This window comes from Moschus berezovskii, chromosome 19 (genome assembly GCF_049115385.1).
Source record: "Moschus berezovskii isolate FMDL1 chromosome 19, NW_MosBer_1.0, whole genome shotgun sequence".
NCBI lineage: Eukaryota > Metazoa > Chordata > Mammalia > Artiodactyla > Moschidae > Moschus > Moschus berezovskii.
Window position 1 is genome coordinate 67254074 of NC_142478.1, and position 13492 is coordinate 67267565.

Genomic DNA, 13492 nt, shown 5'->3' on the forward strand with positions numbered 1-13492 from the left:
ATTCTGATACAGAAAAGACATTACTGGGAAAACGAGAAATTTTAATAAAGCTCGTATTTAGTAGGGAGCATTGTACAAACATTTTTTTTTAATATAACCGCACTTTAAAAAAGCTTTTGGGCTGCATTGGGTCTTCGCTGCTGTGTGGGCTTTTCCCTAGGTGTGGCAAGTAGGGGCCACTCCAGATGCTTGGGCTTCTCTTGTTGCAGGGCACAGGCTCTAGGGTTTGTGGGATCAGTAGTTGTGGCTCCTGGGCTTAGCTGCTACTCAGCATGTGGAACCTTCTGGGACCAGGGATCAAACCTGCGCTTCCTCCACTGGCAAGCAGATTCTTTATCACTGAACCACCAGGGAAGCCCCTGTACCCAGTTCTGATTCCTGGTTTTGATCCTAGTACTGTGGCTCAATAAGACAGAAACCTGAAGAGGGAGCCAGGCGAAAGGTAAATGAGAACAAAGTTTAAAATAATTTTACAGGTTCAAAAGGAAGTTCAGTGGGAAATCTGCTTCCCTCCTGTCCTTCAGCTACCCAGGCTGCTTCCCCACAGGGATCAGTGTTAGCAGTTTCTGATGTTTCCTTCTAGAGTAATCTGTCTGCCGCAACTAGTCTCCAGCGCACCTGCCTTTTTTGCCATCGTGGCCTCTGGCTCGCACAAGCTTCAAATGCCTGGTGACGCATGGCTGCTTTCTCAACATCAAGAGCGGGAAAAATATTTTTTCCAGCCGGAAGAAGTTCTCTGAGGGTCCCAGCAGATCCCAACCCCATCGAGCCCCCGCCCACACGCCACAGCGCCCGGGGTGCTACTCGGGGCTGGGAGGGGGCCCAGCTTCAAGCTCGCCTCACCTCCTGCTGCTTGGGCCTCTCTCAGGAGGCCCGGGGCTTCCCAAGGCTGCCAGGCGGTGGAGTGGGGGCAGGGATGGGAGGAAGGAGGAAGCACAGGCAAGTGTGGTCCTTTCTGCCCACAATGGTTGTCATGGTGACCCCGGGTTAAGAGTAGTCCAAGGGCATCCGTCCAGGGCCCAAAAGAACTAGGCACAAGTGAAACTTCAACAGACTTTTTATTATCAAACTCAGGCAGCTTTAAACCCAGCTGGTTAACCCTTTAAACCCAGCTTACAGCAAAACCGTGTCATCTGGGGATAGAGGTGCACATCTAATAAAGGCTTTCTCTTAAAAAAAGAGGATTAAAAATATATATACATATCTGCGTATCTTTTTAAAAAAGCAAAATTCACCAGTGTCGCAGAAAAGAAAAATCCTAAAGTGATTTCAATCCAACCCCTGCCCCTCTAAATGAAAGAAACAGCATTGGCAGTCTCTGGTGGCTCAAAAACTCCAACTCAGGATGTACCCATGAAGAAAGCATTTCTTTCCTCTTAAAACAATGCTTTCCGCTTCATGTTCAACCTCCATAGCTTACTCCTTAGAAATACCTGAAGAATTACTGTATAAATAAGACCAAATTTGCTTTTCCCAGCTTCTATTCACTGAAAGTTCACACCAAGGATGGTTCCTTAGCAATTTTCACCTCTACTACAGGCAGGAAATCAATCCCTAATTTCTGGGAACCAGCAAAACATCGTCAGTCTTCCTGAGGGCTCCATGAAAGACCACAGATCAGACTGAAATGTCAGGGTAGGCAAAGGGGGCCTTTCCAAATAAAAACAGTCAGCATCCCCAAACTTAAAGTCTAACCTATCAGGTAAAACCAAGCAGCAGCTGGCTGTAACAGAAGGGGCTTCTCTCCCTGCTCTAACCATGAAGGTGGTAGCAAAGGGGAAGAGTCAGTACTCAGCCTCAGGTCCCTTCCGGGAAGCCTGAGCCACAGCTGGTGTGGTCCAGTTATCTCTAACTGAATAAAGCCCCCACTCCCAGGCAGCCTGGCTCATGGCTGCTCCGCTTGAAACATGTTCCCTTGTGCAGGGTGCTTGAGAATCATGAGGAAGATTTTCTTCTTACTTTGACTTCAAATGACCAACACTTCTATTTCGCAGCTTCTAGAAAACTGCTCAGAGACCCTAATCCCCAGGGTCAATGTCACCCCCAGGATCCAAGTCACAAGGTCACAGGTCCTTCCAGTTGATGGGCTCTTTGCCGGACTTCTGCAGCAGCTCGTTGGTTTTAGAAAAATGCCTGCATCCGAAGAAGCCCCTGTACACTGACAGCGGTGAGGGGTGCGCCGTCTGCAGCACATGGTGCCGCTTCTGAAAGAGGGGGAGACGGGCAGTGAGACCGTGGGGGCACATTTGCAATTTTTAACCAAACCACTCTGGCATTTGCCCTTTCCATCAGCTCTGCCACTCTGCTGGGCCAGCTCTAAATTCGCAGCGTCTGCACAGGTCCGTGTGTGCATTCATCCTCCAATGGCTGGTAGAGCCACTACCTGGGGAGGAGGCTCCAAGAAAGCAAAAGACCCCTCCCTCTGCACCTTCTGCTGGGCACTCTGTGTGGGCTGTGTGGGTACTTGTGTCCTCCTGTGACCCAGCAGTCCCACCGCTGAGAATGCCTCTGGTAAGGGACTCAGCGATGCACGCATCTCCACAAAGATGCAGGGGCGAGGAGGGACACTGCTGCGCGGCTCCTAGCCGGCAAGCCTGCTATGAATCCAGTGCTGTGTGTGCAGAAGAAGACACGTATTTTCCTAAAGGCCTGACAACGCAACACCGCGTAGCTACCAGAAGAACAAGGTCAAGCTATACACGCTGATATGAGGAGCCCTCTAAGATCTGTCACAAGTGGAAAGAGAGACAAGAAAGGATAAATGCATTAAATTAAAAAAAAAAAAAAAAAACCTTCTGGGGGAGGGGGAGCAGGTAAGACCCAAGATACTAATTATAGTAGTTCCTTTAGGGGAAGGAGAAGGCATTTCCTTTCCATTCTGTGCCTTGCTTTGCTGTTTCAATCATCTCACCACAAAAATGGAATACTTAAAAATTTATTAAAATGTCACCTGTAGCTGAGTGGGAAGATCCTGGACCATTTTGTTTTCTTTCTAACTCTTTCCTGTATTTAACTAAAAATCACCCAACAAGCAGTTTCTGTCTCAGATGGTAAAGAATCCTCCGGCAGTGGAGGAGATCCCAGGTCGATCCCTGGGTCGGGAAGACCACCCTGGAGGAGGGCAGTAGAACGGCAACCCACTCCAGTATCCCTGCCTGGAGAATCCACAGACAGAGGAGCCTGGCGGGCTATAGTTCATGGGGTCACAGAGAGTCAGACACGACTAAGTAACTAACACAACACCCTGCAAATAACTGTCTTTCAAGACACGGCTGCTATCAAGGAGCTTGGTCCAGGAGGGGCTGCTGGGGAGGTCAGGCAGCCTGGATCCAGGTGCTGGCCCTGCCATTCAGCAGTGGGGCACCCTCCAGGGAGTCGCTGACTGTCCCTAGGCCACTTTTCACCTGTGGCCTGGGAGTAACAGCAGTGACAGCTTGGTAAGATCCCATGAAGAACAAAGCTGAGTCTTATGCACAGAGCATTAGGAAGGGATGCAGGTCAGGTGCTCAGCACAGGATCCGGCGAGCAGGGCAGGTCCCTGTGTGTACTCCGAAGGATAAGTCAGCAGCCCAGCCTGGGGCAGACAAATATCTCCACGTGCTGGACAAAGGCAGACAGGGGAGTGGGGTGCCCACGAGAAACCCAGGTGGTTAGGGGGTCTGGAGTTCAGAGGCTGAGAGGCAGGCCAAGGCCACCCCCAGACCCCAGCTGGTGACCCCAGTCAAGGCCTTCCAGGGAGAAGGCGTCTGAGCGCTGTGGGCAAGATGAGATGAGGCCGATCTGAGGCTAAGGTGGGCAGGTGGGAAGGAGCTGAGAGAAGAAAGGCTGTGAATGGTTGGTGTGGGGGGAGAGGGGGGCGGGAAGGGGAAGGAGAAGGGGGAAGAGAGAGGTCTGGAACATGTGTGATTATTTACTTTAAAACTAAACCATGTTTAATACTACAGATTACAGATATACTGAGTAAGGGCACTTCTGACCACAAACCTCCCTAAGACACGACTGGAAACTCCCATACACATTTTGCTACCTAGACAAGCAGACCTTACTGAGCAGTCAGTTCATTTATGCTGGATTTTATTCCTACTATTCCCTCCCCAAAAGAAAAACACCTGAAAATACCCTGCTCATTCACAAAGAACCTTTACAGAGAAAAATTAAGACAGAACTCCACTTCAGAGAAAATGGAGAGGATAAATGACATGCGAGTCCAGTCTCTAGACCCAAACTCAATGGCTGGCTTGGTACCCTCGCCTGCAGGCCCACCCAGGTCTGAGCGGAATGCTCAGATCAGAGTCAGAAGCTCCACTCACAAGTGAGTGGGCAAGTGACCTCGCCTCCCTGAGCCTGGTACAAAGGGGTGTCCGTGTATCCCCCATGCCTCGCCCCGGACATAGCCTTTGTTAAGATTAGGTGAGTCGCTGCCTAAGAAGTGCTGGACCTGCTCCGACGGGGGCAGGGCTTCAGCATGTTTACATATCTCTGACACCAACCGCCAGGCCACCCTGATGTAGCCCTTTACTTGAAGTGTCTACACCATCATTTCTCCACCCAGCCTCACTGCCCAATTCAGTGCCTCCAGCAGCCCAAGCTAAGCACCCCTCCTTGCTGCCCGCCTGCACGCCTCCCCCAATCCCAGCCCGATAACAACCAGTCTCCAATCTCCTTCAAACCAGCTTTACCTGCAGTCTATGACAGGCATCCCAGAGAAACACCAGGGCTCAGCCCAGAGGGGTGGCAGGATTGGAGTGGTTTTAGGACTGGGTTGAAGGACATGAGAGAAAGGATTGGAGGATGACTTCTGGGTGGGCTTTTTTTTGGGTCAAGGCAAACGTGGGGATTCGACTAGGGCTCGAATCCCAGGCCCCTGCAGTGGAAGCACGGGATCTTAACGTTTTAGGGTGACTTCTGGTTTTTCATCACAGTAACTGGGTATGCATGGGTGCTTCAGTAAGTAAGTGGAGAAGGAAGGAACAAATTGGGGGAGGATGTGGGGAGGGCAGAGACTGAAAAGCTGAGTTAGTGGTGTCAGGGACTGGCAACCAGAGCACTGACGGTGTTTTCATGCTGAAGTGGGACTCTTCGTGTTTTCTATATACCCTCAAACTCGCTGAAAGCAAGAGACTTACCTGACTCATCATTTACTGCACTGTTTGTTACGTGAATGGAACCCAAAGACCTGTGGTTTTCCATGTATATGGCAAGTTTATGCCAGTGTTATCAACTGCGTCTAAGCAGAAGCTGGCCAACTGCTTTCCTCATTACACAATTATTTTATCTGAGGTCCGTTCAGTTTTCCTTCTTGCTTTATTTTTTTGGCCTCACCATGTGACTTGTGGGATCGTAGTTCCCCAATCAGGGATGGAACCCAGGCCCCTTGCATTGCGAGCAAGGTCTTAACCACTGGACTGCCAGCAAAGTCCAAGTTCTGTTCAGTTTTTGACGGGAAACCTAATACTATCATAGTCGTAAGGAAAAATAAGCTTCATTTTAAGAAACGGATTTTCTATGACCACATAACTGAAATTCTTAGAATTCTCTAGCCTGGTTTAAACTATTAAAAAAACAAAAACCCCACACAACATACCCTATCAATGGCACTGCCCTTCTTCTGAGCGTAAGAGCCCCAGAGCAAGAAGACAAGGCCGTGGGCGTTCTGATTGAGCCACGACACAACGGCATCGGTGAACTGCTCCCAACCTCTCTCTTTATGAGAATTGGCCTGATGCGCCCGGACTGTGAGGACAGCGTTGAGCAGGAGAACACCTGTGAACACACAGCAAAAAAGTAGTTTCCAGTGAGGTTGAAACGTGGAATCTAAAATACGGCACAAGTGAACATGTCCAAGAAACAAAAACATACTCACAGAGAACAGACTTGCAGATGCCAAGTGGGAGGGATAAATTGGAAGTCTGGGGTTAGCGGATGCAAATTACTATGTAAATGATGGGTAAGCAACAAGGTCCTGTTGGGACCCTGTGGGGACTCTATATCAGTATCTTATGATTAACCGAAGTGAAAAGGAATATGAAAAATAATCTGTATAAAGGAACCACTTTGCTAAACAGCAGAAATTAACACAACATTGTAAAATCAACTATACACCAAAAAAAAAAAGAGGCCGAAATGAGTCAGCCCAAAAACCCAGTAATGAGCTCAGTGCCTGACAAAGCCAGGCAGCATCAGGACAGGGTCAGTAGGTGCCTCCAGGTGAGATTTATTTTCAACACCTTCCGAGTGTGCAACTGTACATTATATCCGTCATGGGAAAGAACTGCTAAAGAAACATACACATATATCCTAAGTGACATGAAATAACCTCAGAATTTAACACAAGAAAGCCAAGACATTTCGCTGAAACAAAAATCTCATTGCAAGAAAACAAAGAGTAAATATTCTTTCCTTTTCCTGGTTATAGTTTATTTGTTCAAAAAAAGAAAAAGTCCTGTAGATAGGTATTAAACACATAATACAAGCCATGTCTTGAAATGAGGAAACTGAGGCTGCCTTCTGAATGATCTAAATGGGTAAATGTGAAGTATGGATGCCAAGGAACCAACTTCCTCTCTCACGTTGCGACTAAACATGAGAAACACTAACTGAAGGATGAGATACATTTCTTGACTTAAACTTAGCCATTTTACTACAGCTCTCTAGTTCTTCACGGGTATCTTTTAAAAATATAAGCCAGCCGGATAGAAAAGAGAAGACTCTTGAAATCCACCTGAAACACATCTAGCAGTGGTTTGGCTCACCTTGTTTGGCCCATCCGGATAAATCTCCATGACCAGGGTGAACAAAACCATCTATGTCTGTAGACAGCTCTTTATAAATGTTTTCCAAACTGAAAGCAAGGCAAAAGAAAAACAAAAAACCCAGAATCTTAAGCACCATTCTGAGAGTTTAGGACCCGCCAGCACACACACAAATTATGGCCTGCAAAGCCAGCCCTTGGGGCTGTCCTTCCTTCTTTCTGACAGGCACACCTGCTGAACGCCTTTACTTCAGTCACTGCTAGCATTTAGGGAAGAGAACTTTGGAAAACCCAGCAAATTAGCTCAGGATTTACCACCACCCTCAAGCGATGGGTTTAAAGTTTATATCTTTAATAAGTTTATTATATTTACAAACAATATGTGAAATCCTCCAAAGCAGGGGTTCTTGACCAGAGGTGATTTCTGCCCTCTGGGGGACTTCGGGAAATGTCTGAAGACATTTTTTATCATCACAAGTAGGAGGCAGTACTGCTGGCCAGGGGTGCTGCTGAATATCGTACAGGGCAGCCCCAGAGTCCACCACAACAAAGAATCAGCCCCAAATGTCAGCAGTGCCAAGAATAAGAAATCCTGCTTCAAAGGCGAGTGAAGGTCCCAGATAGGCGCACCAGTAACCCGCAAAGCACGCATCTGAGAGCAGTCACGACTGGAGCCACCAGTACAGCCTGCCTACCTGGGTGGGGGTGGCACGGGTCTCTGCACACTGAAGCAGAGCCCATGGGCTTGATTGGGTCCGTGATACGGATCCTGTCCCAAGATGACGACCTTCACCTGTGAACAGCAGACGGCGAGGATCAAACAGTGTGGCGCTGGCAGTGCGAATGGACACCCGGCTGCTGCTAACTTACACAACAGGACACTGTGAGGGCAAGGGCAGCCCCCACCCGACCCCACTCAGGGCCCCTGAAAGGAGGAGGTGGGGCCTGGCCCCGGGGCCCTGCATCACAAAGTCAGCCTCCCCTCAGTCACCTGCTGCGGTGCCCCCTCCCTCCTCCCACCCGGATGTTCGAAACAACTAGGGATCAACTTTGCTTCCATCCCCTTCGTTTTTCAAATTACAAAAGGAGTTACACCCTTCTCATAGTATGACCATCCAGAAACATACCAAGCGATCAACTCTATCCCATCTTGACCCAACTGTTTATAATCACCCATATAATGAGGGTCACTGGACTCATCACTCCACAGGTTTTGTGTTTCTCATGTCATACATCATGAGCCTCCTTTAAGTCAGGAGAGCTCAATCATTAACAGGCAGTCAGTTGGTTTCCCAATTTTTTCCCTTACAAAAGACAATGAGGTAAACATCCTGCATATGTATCTTTACATACTGTTGCTTTTTCTGGCTATGCCCTGTGGCATGCAGGATCTTTATTAATAGTTCCCTGACCAGGGAGGAACCTGTGCCCTCTGTATTGGAAGTGAGGAGTCCTAACCACTGGATGCCAGGGAATTCCCACTGTTGCTTTTATTTCTATGGAACAGATTCAGAAGAGTGGAGTTTCTGGTCAGAGGTCAGAGGCTAAGTGTATTTAAAATTTTCAGACACATGCCAGATAGCTTTTCGATGAATTAAAAGAAATTCCCATCCCCCACCAGCTGCATTATGAAGGTGCCTGTTCCCCTGGACAGGTACACTGAGGAGATACTGTGGGTTTGATTCCAGATCTTCTCATTAAATGAATATGGCAATAAAACAAGTCATGTAAATGTTCTGGTTCCCGAACTGTCCAACTGCATGAGGTTAAAAAAAAAGCACAGATCTTATTAAAAAGTACTTTATGACTACAAAATGCTAACCATCATTTGACAGTGAAAGCTTGCGACAAAACTTCAATTTGTAAAAACCACAGTTATCTGTGAAGTGCAATAAAATGAGGTCTGCCTCTGTCCTCTTAAGGGATGGACTCAGAGGAGACTGAGGTCATTGTCAAGGTCGGTGTTAACATAATACTAGGTGATGGACGCCCACCCACCTCTCTTCACACCCACACTTCTGTCATGTTCCTTCTTAAAATCTTCTTCCATAGCTGAAGTACACTTTATCCTTCAGAATCCAGACTGGACTCGGCCGCTTTCATGGACCTCTCTGTCCCCCTGGTTGGTACCCACGTGGGCTCCGGCATATTCTTGAAGCAACCCATGCAGCAGCAAAGCTTTCCCTATCTGGTCCTAGCCAGGTAACATCCCAGCCCTCCATACGCTCATGGGCAAAGAAGCCCCCGGGCCATCTGATTCTCGGAAGTTTCATGCTCTTTTCTTATTCTTTCTTTACAGCATTGCTCGCTGATATTCAAAACAGCACATACTTCGAACAAGGGGCAATCCAGCACTGAATTTAATAGGACTTAAGGTTTTTTTTTTAATTCTATAAACAAGCAGATATGTTCAAAGTACTTGCTCTAAAATGAAAGTTAAGAAGTTTGCTAAGTTCTAGGAGTGGCAACCTTATCATGATGGCTTCCTCAACAATTTCGCTTCTCTAAGACACTTATTAAGTCATGGGATTCCCACCCTCAGCTTATAAAATCAGTAAGGGAAAAGGAGAACAAAAAATAGAACACCTCCAGTGCAAGCAGATACTGAAGGTTTAGAAGAAATCCACATTACAAAGGTAGTAGGGGACAGGCTTCCTTCCAGGAGGTGCCAGAGACGGATCTAGTTGGTTTTCAAAAGACAAAAGTGAGGAGACAGTCACCAACTGGTCCAGCTCCAAACCAGGAGAATGGGAGGTGGAGGTGAGGCTGGAAAGCAGGTGTCTGTATTCAAGCTCAGCTATGAACATGATGCAAGCTCAGCTGTGAACATGATGCAAAGACACCATCAAGCTTCTGAACAGGAGTCTGAGGCGACCAGAGCTCCCAATGAGCAGCCACTGTACACAACGAACTAAAGCAAAGAGATGTCGGTAACAGATATGTTCAGGCCAGAAGTCAGCTATAAGGCAGTGTGGTCAGACAAAAAGAACACTGAGCTACCAGTCAAGGTGGAGCTGCTGGGAACCAGTTGAAAGACACTTAACTGCTTCCTGCCTCAGTTTTCCCACCACCACAATAATACCTTGCATGGGCATGGGGTCCATTTCAGAATTAAAAAAAAAAAAGAAGTCGTAGCACATGCGCGTATACACAAACTTCTTTTTTGTTGCATAAATGGCACACAGAAAAAGACAGCCTGCCAAACCTCACAATTTCAGTGTTATTTCTAAATTATGAATAGTGGTTTAACTCTACTGCCCCTAATTAAGAAATGCTATTTGAATATTACTCCCGTTTTAGTAATTTTAGTAAAATTCACCCACAACTTGTACTTACATCTCTTATGTCACACATTTGGGTCCATGTGAAGACTTGGTGAGGGGGAGGGTAAATAGTGTAATGTTTTCTTTCTTCTGCAACAAATCCCATAAGCTGATGGAAAGATAAACTAGGTTTACAAACCAAATTCTCACAGGAAAGCATAAGAATTCAATAAGAAAATTTCAACTGGAAGAACTATTATCTAAACCTTTTCCACCTCTTATACCCAAATTCTGCTTGGAAAATCAGAAACCATCCCCACACCCCACCGACCTTTTAATTCCCTCGGGCTTTCTTTGGGCGGGGTCCAAGTTGATTGGCTCTGCGGCCCTGATTTCCCGCGGGTGCAAACCGCTCCCTCTTTTTTTTTTTAAACCGATTTTTAGTCTGTCGAGTTTGTGGTTTTATTTCGCCCCTCTTTCCTTGAGAGCAGACTAAATAACTAAACGGGTTAGTAGAAGCTGTGATAGTTATCACAACATTGTAGAACAACCACACGCCAATAAAAGAAAAAAATTAAAACCCAGCGCAGTCAAAAATAAAATTTAAAATATCAAAATAGTAGTGACGTTAAACATTTTAATTATTTTTAAAAACTTTTAAAAGCAGCTATGACATCATCTCACAGCCTTTTAAAAACCTTAAACTGCAGACTGAAAACACCTTGACTGTATTTTACCCCTTGAGCACGAAAGAACGTTGAAGGAGGGAAAGAAGGAGCCACGAAAGCAATCTCGTACAACCGTGGGCTTGGGCAGCTCTATGCACAAGATGCCCGCAGCCTCCAAGTTTACCTTTATGAAGTATGGCTTCCCGAACTCCCCGCTGAGGTGCTTCTTCCAACTCTCACCAAAACCCACCGGCACGTTACGCGCCGCGAGTCTGAGCAGCGCGGCCGCCTTGTTCCTCTGGATGCGGATCAACTGCTCCGGGCTCAGCGGCGACGAGGGCGGCGTGCCGGGCTCCTCCGGCCCGGCCCGGGGCTTCTTGGCGGGGCTGGCCTGCAGGCAGTCCCCGCAGAGGCGGCTCAGCAGCCGCAGCGGGCCTCTCCCGGGCACCCGCAGCTTCCTCCCCCAACGCAGCGGCCCCGGGCAGAGGACCCCCATTCGTGGGGGATCTTAGCCCTGGGGACCCAGAGCTGACCCCGGTCAGGCACTAGCAGGCCGCGGCCCCCATTTTCGAGTTTGTTTTCACAACAACGCGGGAACAGATGGGTTCGCGAGGAAGACGCGCGGCGCCTCGCGAGGGGTTGGCTGGGAACTGGGCTCTCGACGCCGACGCCCCGCCCCCTCGGGCCCCGCCACTGGCGTCCCCATGCGGACTTTTCGCGGCAAAACCTTCCCCGCCCGGGCCCACCCTTTCCCTCCTCTGATTGGAGGGCGGGCCAGCCCCCTCGCCTCTGATTGGCGGCGTGGGCCCCGAGGCTCGCCCCCATTGGCTGGCCCCTCAGCATGGCCGCCGATGGGGAGCTAAGGCGGCTGTTTTGAACACGTGGACGCGGCCCCCGTTCACCCAGTCAGCTGCACATTCCCGCAACCCCCTTGGTCGGGGTCCCTCTCGCGGGGTCTGCCGTCCTCCTCACCCCCCTCACGCTTTTCGGCCTCCCCGAACCCTGGCTCCACGAGAGGTGCCCCCGCCCCCAACCGCTCCTCACCGCCACATCCCCGCTCTGAGCTACGGCCGCCACGCCGGTCCCCGGGTCGGCCGGCTCGGGGCTGCAGGCACTTCGCTTCCTGGCGGGGTTCGGGGAGAAGAAGGAGTAAAGCGTCTTCTGGCCGATCATCCCGAAGCCGAGGAAGAAGCCAACGCGCGCCGCCCGGGGTCCCGCGAGTTTGGCGCCAGCCGAGGTGGTCAACAGTTGGCGCCAAGCGGCCCGCGCATGCTCCCAATGGGAGTCTGGGCGGGGGGCGGCGGAGGCCCCAGCGCGCATGTGCGGGAGGGGCTGCGAAGCGAGAACCCTGGGGCCTAGTCGGGCTTCCAATTGTGTTTGGGAAGGGCGGAGTTCCTTAGGGTGGTTCGCTCAGCTATTTGACTCTTTTATTCTTTATTTACAGCCACCGTCCCTCTGCCTTGGGCAAGTCCCTGCACCTTTAGCCAGTAAAAAGAACTTAAAGTCCCGCTCCATATGGTTGCTATGGTAGTGAAATTAGCTTTCAAATTAACTATACTTCAATTTTTTATTTTAACGATTTAAAAAAAAACAGTAACGGAACATCCCCAGTTTGTCCCTTGCGGGCGCTGTTCCCCTGCCTGGAAAACCTTTAAGTCTCTACCCGACACCCGTCCACTGCAGGGCCTTCCCCTGCCCCACTTTCTAGCCGGATACTATTTATAGCTTCATCCAAAATGATCTTATTTAGGGACTTTCCTGGCGGTCCAGTGGTTAGGCCTCTGTGCTTCCAGGGCAGGGGGTACAGGTTCGATCCCTCATCAGGGAAATAGGATTCCACATGGTGCACCCCCCACCCCCCAAATGATCTTATTCTCTCCTTGTTTATTTCTGTCTCCAGCTGTTTTAAATTATTTTAAAAAATAATAACATGAAAGCTACTTTGAAAAACAGTTTGGCAATTTTGTATAAAGTAACACATACACTCGTCTGTCCAAGGATTTCTCAGTGGGTTACCATTTCCTTCTCCAGGGGATTTTCCCCACCCAGGAATCGAACCCGCATTATTTATGACTCCTGCATTGGCAGGTGGGTTCTCTACCACTAGCGCCACCTGGGAAGCCATTTAACACATAGACTTAACATGTGCCCCTGAAATCCCATTCCTAACTATTTACCAGGTGAAATTAGAATTTATATTCACAGGAGAGCTTGTACATGAATATAGTGACCATATCTGGATTTTTTCCAAACTGGAAACCCCAAATGCCGTCAAGTGGCAAGTGGGTGAAGGAACTGTAGAGAGGAAATAATCAAAAACCGGCGATGATGAAAGCTGACGTTTGGAGATCAGAAGCGTCGTCTCACACATCCTCTCATTATTTAATCCTCATGGCGTGGGTTTTGTAGTTCCCACTGTGCAGAGGAGGCGATTCAAGCCCAGAGATGTTAAGGGATCAGTGGAGGAGACAGAAGTGGAAGTTACAAGGGTCTGATTGCAGAATTCGTGCTCCTACCTACGACAATATGCTGGTGGCCCAGCTCCCTGTCGGGACACCAAATTAATCCCCAGGGAGAGATGACATCAACCAACAGCTCCCAAACCACTGGTAATCCCGCACAGCTAACGACCCTGCACCACCGTGGTGCTTGCAACGCGCCCGGAGGGCCAACCGGTGGCGCCCGAAGACCGCCCATGACTTTGTTTTGCAAATTTGCCTGGATTTTCTCCAGATCGCCGCTGCAATCTACCCGGAAGCAGTTCTTTGGTCGGGGCGGGTAAATGTTTTCTCTTCCCTGCCAGCCCTTTC

The 13492-nt window shown here is 48.9% G+C and overlaps 1 protein-coding gene across 2 annotated transcripts; it reads right to left on the reverse strand.

Moving 5' to 3' along the window:
* Positions 1-1039: 1039 nt before the first annotated feature.
* Positions 1040-11938, reverse strand: UNG (uracil DNA glycosylase). 2 transcript variants are annotated; one of them, XM_055405373.2, is made up of 7 exons: positions 11727-11938; positions 10867-11073; positions 10088-10183; positions 7447-7544; positions 6753-6841; positions 5585-5763; positions 1040-2204 (listed from the first exon to the last, which is right to left on the reverse strand). In XM_055405373.2, the coding sequence occupies exons 1-7, from the start codon at positions 11853-11855 to the stop codon at positions 2064-2066; spliced, it is 939 nt and encodes a 312-aa protein (XP_055261348.1). In that variant the 5' UTR covers positions 11856-11938; the 3' UTR covers positions 1040-2063. The 2 variants fall into 2 exon arrangements, with proteins under 2 accessions (XP_055261348.1, XP_088684397.1); XM_088828271.1 differs by lacking the exons at positions 6753-6841; positions 7447-7544.
* Positions 11939-13492: the final 1554 nt, after the last annotated feature.